Here is a 12,229-nt window from a genome sequence, read left to right as displayed (position 1 = left end):
CTATTTTAACCTGTACATATATATTTTTAGTTTTTATAATTGCATTTTTAATTGGGTTATTGTATTTTAGAAATACAGTGGAAACTGTTTTTCAAAAAAAACCCATGAAGGAACATTTTAAGCAGGAAAACGCTTTAAATGGGAAAACCCAATGAGAATTACTTAGAGTTGAGACTCAAAAAAGTCTCACTGAGTGGGAAAATACTATAAGTGGGAATGTTATAACCAGGATTGACTGTATATAACACTCATATTTGCTATGGGCATCTTTTTCTCAGCCACCTTGTTGGGCCTTTTGCCTGTTGTGGCCTTATATTTGAATTATACTGACTGGTGTCTGGGTGAGTATTAAGGTGGCTCTGCTCACATTGTGATGCCACAAATATCACTAACAAAAGTCAATAATAAAGAGAAAAGATACGCTACTATTCTTGGCTTTTTGAAAAATTGTTTTCGATGTATCTTTGAGATTCATAGAGCCAAATAATTTTCTTAATACTTAATACACTTTTCTTAATAGGGAACTATGGGTATCATCCAATCAGCATTTTTGGTCAAGGAACAAATTATGTGAGTTTTCAATTTAAATTTTTTAATGCAATTCAATAATTGTTCATTGTTGACATTCAACTTTATAAATCATTAAGAAAACAACCATAAAAATATTTTATAACATCCACAGAAGCACTTAATTAGTTGGAAAACAAGGAATTCATTTAAATTCATTGTCAAATTTGTTGCAAATCATTGTCAAATGAATTTTCTTTATCGTACAATATAAAAAGAATGTTTCTGACTCACTTGGTTAGCAACTTGGCATCTCCAACTGGTCCATAATGTTTGACAAAAGATTTTACACCTTCCCCTTCTAAACAAGATATTACTGAGCATTTATCAGCTTGCTCATTGTCGTTACTGGTCGTACTGGATAAAGTTTCTAAAATTTCAGAACTTCCCGATCTAACTGCTGTTAAAAAGCTGTTCGTCCTGAGTCTAGGTAGATTGGGAAATGCATTTTCACTTTCATGAGCATGTACCTCACAAACACAACATTCCAAATTATCAGCACTTTTACTAGAAAATTCAGGAACAGTAGGTAGCTCATGTGCTTTTTTACCATTCAGCATTGATCCTTTTTCGCTCACTTTCAATGAATGAGCAGTTTTAGTATCAGAAGCAGTTTCCATGTCATTATCAGAATCTTTGTCATAAAGTATACCTGTTTGTATAGCTTTAGAGGTTACAGATACACCCCCAAGAAGAACAGGACATGATTGTGCAAAATAGGAGTAATGCAATGGTGTGGATTTGTTGCTGGTACTGAGACTGTTGTTTCTATAGGAAATAATAAAAAAAAAAGATTAAACATCAAGAAAATTAATATTCAATTTGAATTTTTTTTTCAGTTCGAAAAATACTGCACTGGCTATCTGAAATTGAAAAAATAGAAAACTTTCAAAAATAAAATGAAGGTTCTAAAGCAGTTATAAATTTTTGTTTTTAAATAAAATAAGTAGCTGGGATGCTTTCATCGCCATCATTAGATGAATGAATGCAATTCTTTCACCACACTTAACACCCATAATATTTCCTGACAATTTTAACACTGCTGCAGTTGAAAAACTTCAAAGAAATAATGAAAGTTCTGATGGTTCCTCCAGCAGCTTGAACATTTCATGATTTTTTCTAACAACTGTTTATAAAAAAAAAATAAAAGAGTACAGTAGACTCTTGCTACTATGACACGTATCAGACCAGGCCCTGCCAGACTACTAGAAGTAAGTTAAAAAAAGGCCCATTTGAATAATAAAGTAGACACCACTTATTAGAATCATGGACAATGTTATCATTTGTATATCGGGTGCATTAGTGCTAACATTATGACCGGCAGCGCTGATTCCAAACAAACACCAGCTGTGCGAGATTATAAAGGAAAACGCCATAGGACAGCAGTTCTCAATCTTTTTTGACTTGCGGAGCCCTATTTAGTAAAAAAATTCTATGACGGAGCCCGTAGACCAATTTTTTAATTATTCATCAAAGTTACTGATTCATTTTTACTATTTAAAAATATTTATAATACATTTTTTAAATTTTACTGGTTTTTTAGTTTCTTCGAGTGGGCTCTGCGGAGCACCGGTTGAGAACCGCTGCCATAGGATGTAGGCTAGTCTTTGTTTAACTTATTTTTCTAAAAAAAATATGATTAAATAAGACTTGTGAGCTCTTGAAATGAAAACTTAACTCTTGTGAACATGCAATGTTAAAAATATAATAATAGTTCATCTCTAATTAGCTATGAGTGTTTATTTCTTGCACACTATCCGTTTTTTTTGGCATGCATTTGGCCTAATTGCTCTGAATAAACACTATACTTACTATACTATATTACTACTATACTATACTACTACACTCTGTACTATATTTTTTAAACCTATTCATTGTAACAAACAGTATGGGACATTTGTCTCCTTGGTTGCCAATAATATCGTATAACATGTATTCACACAAATTGTAAAATAAATTTGAAGTTGAAAAAAAAAAATTGAAAATAAACAGTACAACCTCTCAATAACAGACACCCATGGAAATAAAAATTTGGTCTGCTGATGGGGAGTGATGACATACAAATTTCTCTTTTACATGATGTTTTGGTTTCTTTGCTATTGGTTCCCATGCATTTTAATTACTGCAAAAGTGATACACCAGTGGTAATGTATAATCACCTATCATCTTGAAAAATAATGTAATCAATTGATGATTCTTATCATATTTACTAACACAAGACTGGGACATAATCTTGTAGAATGTGATAAATTAGCGATTTCTGGCCAAAAGTTGATAAATTTGAGTTTTTAAGGATTTTACTGTCTGCTATCAAGAGTGTCCGCTAACAGGGAGTGAAATACATTAACCCATTGACACCAGTTGGTGAGAAAATTTGCCATTTGAAATTTTAATTTTTTTTCCCCAATTAATGGTGGGAGTGGCTCCACTTAGTAGTTTTTTCTTTCTTTCTAAAAATCAAAGGCGTCTTTAATGGGTTAAAGTGCAATTCTACGGAACCAGGAATCTGAAAATTTTCCATTAACAAGAAGTGTCTGTTATATATCTTTCATAACATTTGAATTTTTATTCATTTTCAAACAACTTTTTATCATTAATTAATTAACTCTTCTTAGATCAATTATTTTTTTTATTGTCCTAAAATCTGAAATGTGTCCTAATAATTCGGAAATTATTTCCATTAATTTTACATTTCCATCCAGTTATGAAATTATATTTTTTAAATACTTAGTTTGTTCCATAAAAAAATGATTACTTTTAACAATTCTGAAATTATTCTTGACAATTCTTAAGTTATTCTCAATAATTCTGAATTCTTTCAGCAGTTCTGAAATTATTGCTTTCAGTAATTCTGTGAATATTTCTTCATTAATTGAAAAAGTTTCATTTATCCTAAAATTATTTCTTCAAATCGACTCAATCATTGCTTCCATGATTAAATCCACGATTCAATGCTGGAATCAAAAGCATGGCTAATACGCCAAATGCACGTGAATGGATAGCATGCAAGAAATATAAAGCTCTTTCATAGCTAATTAGAGATGAACTATTATTATATTTTTAACATTGTATGACTTGCAGACGGTTTCCGGGTTATTAGGCCATGGTCTAGGAGATTTTCTTCCTGACGTTTCGCCCACATCTGTGGCAGGCATCATCTGGAAGAAAATCTCCTAGACCATGGCCTAATAACCCGGAAACCGTCTGCAAGTCATTTAACGCCGGCCATGAAAACCTCAGACAATATTTTTAACATTGTATGTTCACAAGAGTTGGAAGTTTTCGTTTGAAGAGCTCCCGAGTCTTATTTTTTTTAGAAAAATAATTTAAACAGAGACTATATAGCCTACATCCTATGGCGTTTACCTTTATAATCTTGATCAGTTCATGTTTGTTTTGAATCAGTGCTGCCGGTCATGATGTCACACTAATCCACCCTATTGTTATGACTTGTGCAAATTACGGGCAGACTAATATCATAACAAGGGGGAAAAATTGGTTTATACACTGCTGGCCACCGTAAATGCAACACCCTGAAGGAAGCATGCAAATAATATGAAATTTACAACATGCATTAGCGGAGGTGAGATATGCAAATGATTAGAATTTCAGCGCAGACGCACATCACGCGCGCCTGTGGCGCCACTTCAAAGCGCTATTTAAGGCTTGGAGATTTCGACGATTTGAAGTACGGCAATTGTGTTTTTCTTGTGGTTTTTTCAAAAAAACGATCAATTATGCCTCGTAGAAAACAGCGATCATCTTTTGATCAAGTATCCGAGTTCGACAGAGGAAAGATAGTGGCCTACCGAGATTGTGGATTATCTTTCAGGGAAATCGGTAGTCGTGTTGGACAAAACCAAACAACTGTAATGCGGATAAGTGATCGTTGGATGCAGGAGGGTACGACGGACCGACGTGTTCGATCGCATCCACCTCAGTGCACCACTCCACGTGATGACAGGCGTATTGTGCGTATGGCAGTGACGGATCGCTCAGCCACATCACGAACCATAGCACAGCACATTCAGTCTGTACCGCATCATCCAGTGTCTGCGCGTACCATTCGACGCCGTTTACAGCAGAGTGGTCTGTCCGCAAGACGTCCATTGCTTCGTCTACCCTTGACGCAGAACCACAGACGTCTCCGCCGCCAATGGTGCGATGAAAGAAGGATGTGGACGACACAATGGAATGAAATTGTCTTTACTGACGAGTCACGCTTCTGTCTGCAACACCACGATGGTCGGATTCGAGTCTGGAGACACCGTGGAGAGAGGATGCTGAACAGCTGCGTTATGCACCGCCACACTGGTCCTGCACCGGGTATTATGGTATATCACTCTCGCACTCCTCTAGTACGCATTGCCGGTACTTTAAAAAGCCAGCGCTACATCTCCGAGGTATTGGAGCCAGTTGTCCTTCCTTACCTTCAGGGCTTGCCCACAGCCATATTTCAACAGGATAATGCGCGACCATGGCCCCCACAAGGGGTGGGCTGACAAGGCTCCGGCCCTGGGGCCCAGGAGGATTTTAATCATTTTTTTGTTTTTTCACGCTATAAATTCATCATAAAGCAGGCCCCGTGAAAGTCTGGTCGGGGGGCCCGTAAAAGATCCCAGCCTAGGGGCCCTGCTTCAGGATGTGGGGGCCATGTGCGCGACCACAAGTGGCACGCATTGTCCAAAGGGTTCTTCGTCAATCGCGAGATTGAATTGCTTCCCTGGCCAGCTCGCTCTCCGGATCTTTCGCCGATAGAAAACACGTGGTCCATGGTTGCTCAACGATTGACCCAGATTACATCCCCAGCTGCCACACCAGATCAACTTTGACAACGTGTCGAAGCTGCTTGGTCTGCTGTACCCCAAGAACACATCCAAAGTCTCTTTGAATCAATGCCGAGGCGTGTGGCAGCGGTGATCTCCAACAATGGCGGCTACTCTGGCTACTGATTTTGGCAGGAACCACACTTCACAGAAGTCTATAAATTTAATCATTTGATGCTTGGTCAACATGTTATCTACGAAATAAATATTGTTGCGATATCTCTTGTCTTTCTTGGTGTTGCAATTTGGGTGACCAGCAGTGTAGTTATCAGGGGATTTGGGTTTAAGTTATCAATTTCTTTCCATCAAAAGGTTTTTTTTGGGTATTTGGATGGTGAGGAAGAAACAGACTTTTTTTACCAATAAAAAATTATCATTATCAACCTGCAAGACCATGTAGAAGGTCAGAAGGTGTACTCCTTCCTTATCAACAATGGTTTTCATACTTAGTTCACAATGCCCAATTTGGGCAGTAGTAGCAGATAATAGCTATAATCCATGTACTCATGAAGTTTCTTTTACAATGGCCTACCTATAATAGACACAAAATTTGTCTCCTCTACAGTTTTTTATTTTTTTAACATTACATTTAACAATGTAAAAACAAAAGTACCTTCAGTTCTTGGTCAGTTTCTTTTAATATAGACCAGATTCAGTTTCTCTGCTGAAATACTTACTCAGGGGATTTAAGCAATATACCGCATGAATACAAATACAATGTCACAAAAGGCAAAATGCCCAATGAGGTGGCTGAGAAAAAGATGCTCATAAAAATATGGATGTCATATATTTCCAAAAAAAATATAGCAACCCAATTAAAGATGCAATTAATAAAAATTATAATCAATATATACACATGATAAAATACTACACAATGCCCATAAAGAATACTTATGGTTGTCTTATTCTAAGTATGGATAGCTTCTCGATTTACCCCAACGTGTTTATGGCATTTATTTTTAAACATGTCAGTTATGTTACAATTTACTAGCTCCGGGGTAAGCTATTCCATTTATTAACAACCCTATTAGAGAAAAATTCCCTGCGACACCATAACCTTGCATTGTCCCTCACCAATCGATACTGGTGTCCCCCTGTAAAAGCAGCCGATTGGCTGTGTACTAAAAGTTCATGGTCCATCCCATTGAAAATTTTGAACACTTCAATCATATCTCCTCGGCACCTGCATTCATCCAATGTAAACATATTCAAAAAATTAAATGTCTCTTCATAACTCAAGTCCCGTGTGCCAATAAGGACACGCGTAGCTCTTCTCTGCACCCCTTCAACCAAATCTATGTCCCTCTGTAGGTATAGTCTCCAAAACCTTACAGCATACTCCAGTCCAGGACGAACTAAGCCTCGAAAAAGCGGAAGAATGACTTTAGGAGAACGCGAAGAGACCTTTTTGAAAATAAGACAGAGCATTCTATTTGCTTTTTTGACCACCGCTGAACAATGTTCAGAAAACCTAAGCCGCTCGTCAATGAGAATTCCCAAATCGGTGACTCTAGTTGCATCCGGGATAGTGACACCATTCAACTCGTAAGAGAACCGTGGGTTGTTCTAACCAAAATGAGCAACCATGCACTTATCAACACTAAACGTCATGCTCCATTCATTTGCCTATGCTGCAATCCTATTTAAGTTTGTCTGGAGCAACTCCCTATCGTTTTGATTCCCGATTACCCCCATTAGCTTCACTTCATCTGCGAATTTGCTTGTAATCCCATCGATACTCTGATCGAGTTTATCGATAAAAAGTGAAAAAAAGTATGGGGCCAAGGACACTTCCTTGAGGAACTCCACTTGTGACGTCTGTCCAACCAGAGAATTCCCCATTCACCATAACTCGTTACGATCTATCTCTTAACCATGATTCTATCCAATTCAGCAAGTTGCCCCCAATTCCAATCTCATGTAAACACTTCAAGAGTTTACCATGGCCGACCCAATCAAATGCCTTCTGGAAATCAAGGTAAACAGCATCTACATTTTTGCTCTAACCCAAAGCCTTCGTCACGTGATCATAAAAGCAAAGGAGGTTAGTTACACATGACTTCCCCTTCCTGAACCCATGCTGATTATCCGACAATACATTATTCTCGTCTATCCACTTCACAAACTGCCTTTTGATGATAATTTCCAAAATTTTCGAGAGAGAACTCCTCAAACTCACTGGACGATAATTGGACACAACTTCTCTACTACTCTTCTTAAATATCGGAACAACATTAGTAAGTTTCCAATCCCTTGGGACGATACCCTCAGCAACACTACTCCTGTATATCTGTGCGACTGGCCCGAACAATTCATTAGCACATTCCCTGAGGACCCTGGGATAGATATCATCTGGTCCTGGTGCTTTGCTTGCACATACATTTCTTCGAAGATTTAGGACCTCCACGTCTTCTACTTGAATATCGTTGAGGAATATTGGAACAACGTTGAGGGTTTAATAAAACTTAAACCCTCAACGTTGTTCCAATATTGTTGAGGTGCATTGATTTTATGAATTATGATGATTTTTCAGTCAGACAGTTCCATTCAAACTTCTGATAATGGCGGAAAAATAATAGGAAATGCAAGATTTCAGCTTATAGTAAGAATATCATGTTTTAGAACAATATGAAAAAAGAAAATAGATTTCCTAACCAGTTGTGTGGTAAAGAAAAACAGTGTTGCCTTTTTTTATGCATCTTGTTCGATTGAACTGGAGGTATGGTCAAACTATTTGCTTTTGGATTTTTTTTGGATATATTTTTGAATTGGTTACTATTATCAGAAACCCAGAATCACTATGAGATAACATTAAGCAACGTGCACTGTATGAACTTCCGAGCACAGGCACACAGTGTCACATTTTACCCTCTTTCATGCTTGAAGAAAAAACGCCAGATTAGCAAATGGCTGGATTTTTAGTCTACGGTATATCATTTCTTTACCAAGTCAGCAGTAACAATTAATGCAAATCAACATAATGTATTAAGGATGTATCATTTCAAAAGCTGTCCAATGCTGTTTTTTTTACATTTCCAATACAGAATGATCAAATATTTTAGTGATATAACTTTTGCAAAATTTGTTTTATTTCTTCCAGACTCAGAACAAGAAGAAACCGGGAGGAGAGTTCTTTTTTGCTGTAGGTATTCTTTTTCAACCTCTGAGTTCAGCCTTGACTTCAACAATAACACATATAATCCTTGAAGTCTGGACTAAACTACCAGAGATTAACCCTTTAAGCAAATACCATATTTCTTTTATGGACTAAGTTTTCTTCCAATTTTCAGCTGGTGCTAAGTAAGGGATGTAGGGAAAAGTGTTTCATTGATAAACCAACTTGACAAAATATCTGTGCCTGTCAATGCTAAAAATAAGAAAAATAACAGGCTTTCAAGGAAGAGAGACATCTTGTCAAAGCCACTTGACAGGGATAAAAAAGAATATCTACAGTAACGAAAAGCAACCCTCACACCTGTGCATACAAAATCTGAAAGAATAATTAAAAATTTACTCATTTACTTTGAAGAAAAAAAAATCTTCCAGTCCCTCCATATTCTAAAATAATTCTGAAATCATGTATAAGACAGCATAGGGCATAGCTAAGCTTATGTAAAAATCACAAAAAATGGCCATTCTTGTTTGTATAAAAACTAGGGTTGATAAAATTAATCAATGAAACATTAATCACAGTGAAAAATTCCAGCATTTATTGCGGTTATTTCTTAAACACGAAATTTATGTATCCCTAATCGTAACTCTCCATCCGCCCCCATAAAGTCTGGGACCCCTCAATCAATCAATCTATCAATCAATCTATCTATCTATCTCTCTCTCTCTCTCATGTTATCCCAAGTTTCTCAAACCACATACCTCGAAGTCATAATCTCAGCTGACCTACGTTGGGACAAACATGTTACATTAACCAGAAGTGTCTTAACAAACTTTTCTTCTTCCGCTGCAACCTTAAACGCTCCTCTCGGGATATCAGACTTATCTGTTACCAAACTTATATCTCCCTCATTCTTTCCTATGCCACTGAAATCTGGGACCCCTACACCTCCAGTAATGTAGACAAACTCGAATCAATCCAAAATAAATCCACCCAATTTACTCACGACTGCTGGTCATCTTTCGTTTCCGTGTCCGAACCCAAAAACGAACTTCATCTCCTCCCTCTCTCTACTCTTCATCTCATTTCTCGATTAGCATTGATATATAAAATTTTCCATAGTCAATTCAACATAGATACTTCTGGTATCTTAGCCAAACCATCCTACATCTCTCAAAAACTCAATCATTTTCTTAAAATAAAACCTATTTTTGCTTCCACTGACTGCTTTAAATACAGCTTCTTTTTTCATACCATTGGTGAATGGAACAAACTCCCAAGCTCTATTGTCGAATCTCCCACTATCACTAGTTTTTTGTCTAATATCATATCAAACAATATCTTTGGCATTTTCAATCACATCTTCTTGTATATGCCCCAGGGCTACCAATACTGTATAAATAAATAAATAACATGAAAAAAATAGCACTGCCTCTTAAAACGTAAGTAAATATTTTCAGTTATAAAAAGCGAACTGATGAGAAGTAGAATATCTAGACCCAAAACAAAAAAGCAAAATGCATCGAAGATTTTCGTTTCTATGTATATAATGTTTTACTTGCACACAAATAACAACCTGAACATAAATAATGATGAGTCAGAGTAGGGTCAGGAAATAATTTTGCATTATAGAGATAATGCATTAATAGACTCATGTGTTCAATACTTGCACATTTTTCCTTATGATGATCAGAAGGGTAGTTAGGAGTCCAATTCTCATGTAACTTTGAATTCTAATGTAAATAGTCTCAATTGATTTTGAAAAAAAGGTTCAAGCAAAGAAATTCTATGATTTTACAGACAGTTTAGCATAATGGATTTCTTCCAGCAGGTGGCCTTAATTTGTTTTCTTAAAAATCTCTTATTTATTTTTTCTAGCCACTTAGTTGAACAATTCATCTGCTGTGGCCTTAAATTTTCTATTTGTAATAAGTTGCATGTTCTCCACATTCTTCCAGAATTAAATCCACACTATTTTCAGTTGTGGGTATACTTCAAGGATGTGGTATATGTCACAATTGCCACATCAGCTGAAATAAAATACTGCAACATGCTATAAGGCTTGCTTTAGCCAGAAATTTCTTTGGGAGCTGTATGAGTATTTTGGGAGACGAAACAGCTAGTTCTAAGTGCAGGTTGACAGCAATGTATTGTGTTGTGTAGCAACCAGGTGACTAAGTGGAAGTAAAAATCATACAGTGACCATACAAACTTTATTTTATGTGAAAGAATGATTACTTTCCCATATTTTTTTAACCTCAGCTCTGCCACCATCGCTTCTCTCTGGTTCTGTTCCAGGTTAGGTCAGTAAACTTAATTATACAAAATTCCATTACAGTATATCATTTTCCACATTTCAATGCTAGTCACTTATATTCACTCTTGGCTATGGTGTTAACAGCACATGTGTGTGAAAATTAAGGTTGATCACTAATATCAGTAGTTGATCACACATTTTAAATGATTAACATTTTTTATAATAGGGAACAGTTAGTGGTAAAAAATATCTTGGAATGTTATAGAAATAAGACGAAATAATCGAAAGTCAGTTTCGTCAGGAAATATAGAAAAAATACGCAAAAAAAACCAGCTTGGATGTACGTGCAGATTTCTATGGAAAAATATTCTTACTTTTTCAAATGATCATGAAATGGAAAAATATTTTGCTCATCTAAACTCCTTTGTTGCATAAGGCTTCCTCTTCCATGCTGGTGATCTGTTATTGAAAAACAAGAAAACAAAGAACATTGAATACTACTAAATGAAAATTCAAATAAACTACCAGTATTGATGACAGATTTACACTGCTATATAAAAAAATTAATCTGTTGGGTTTTTTTTGGAATAATACCTTAAAAAGGGAATGGAACACAAAGATAACCGTTATATTTCACATCAATGTATTGAACGCAATCTATCATGGAAATATCATATGTCTATCATGTGGTTCAATATCCATTAAGGCCAGGCACAGATCCAGATGGTGGCGATCTCTCCTTCCAAGAGCCAGATAAAATGAGAAAATCTGTCCGACCCATAAAATATATGACAATCTATGAACCAATTCAATTAAATGCCTCTCTTGACACATTTCCCTGAATCCAGACCTAATTAGGATGCATCGAAATAACCAAAGCTGCAGTGACAATAGGTGTAAACTTATATCCAGCCTATTCACCCGAGCCTCCCTCCCCAACATACCATTTTCATATTTTAGAATGCGTACGTTTTATTGTTATTTAAGTTAAGAATACAGCAATATAAGTGCAATACTTTTTTTTTATCTAGAAAGAGTTGATTCCTTGTCAGTGGCATTTTTTTGAGAACTGATGAAATTTTACGAGTTGAGAGGTTTATAAAATCATGCCAAAAATAGAGGAAATCTGAAATAAAATTCCATGTAACAAGTACTAAACTTTTCCTGAGCAAGATTTTATCAGTTAATTTATAATTTTTTTGAGATAAAATTTATAAACTACAGAGAAAAACTATTTTACCCTTAAAATTGGCCTAATTAAAAATCCACTGCAATTAATTAAATTGCTCTGTGGTGAGATGTATTGTTTCAATTAAAAATATGCTAACAGTAGCCATTTACCCGGCAGAGACCGAATGACTTTTCTTTCTGAGTTCACTTTGGTATAAAAAAATATCCGTTTCCTTGAGTAACCATTTACATTCATATTTGTAAAAAGAAAATTTTGCAATACATTTTGCATGGAAG

At 35.9% G+C, this 12,229-nt stretch overlaps 1 protein-coding gene across 4 annotated transcripts in view; it reads right to left on the bottom strand.

Moving 5' to 3' along the window:
• The window catches only part of LOC149074679 (uncharacterized), a 459,047-nt gene that overhangs the window by 220,318 nt on the left and 226,500 nt on the right, over window positions 1-12,229 (bottom strand). For all 4 annotated transcript variants that reach the window (XM_089247147.1, XM_089247149.1, XM_089247150.1 and 1 more), the window contains exons 18-19: window positions 11,137-11,221; window positions 802-1,335 (exon numbers count right to left, since the gene is read on the bottom strand). In XM_089247147.1, the coding sequence (XP_089103273.1) occupies window positions 802-1,335; window positions 11,137-11,221 (619 nt within the window). The remainder of the gene's footprint in view (window positions 1-801; window positions 1,336-11,136; window positions 11,222-12,229) is intronic.

This window comes from Pholcus phalangioides, unplaced genomic scaffold, assembly GCF_987345545.1.
Source record: "Pholcus phalangioides strain wild (caught in Gottingen) unplaced genomic scaffold, Ppha-v1.0 ptg000017l_1, whole genome shotgun sequence".
Taxonomy (NCBI): domain Eukaryota; kingdom Metazoa; phylum Arthropoda; class Arachnida; order Araneae; family Pholcidae; genus Pholcus; species Pholcus phalangioides.
The sequence above is the reverse complement of the archived record's forward strand: the minus strand, read 5'-3'. Positions and strand labels throughout refer to the sequence as shown.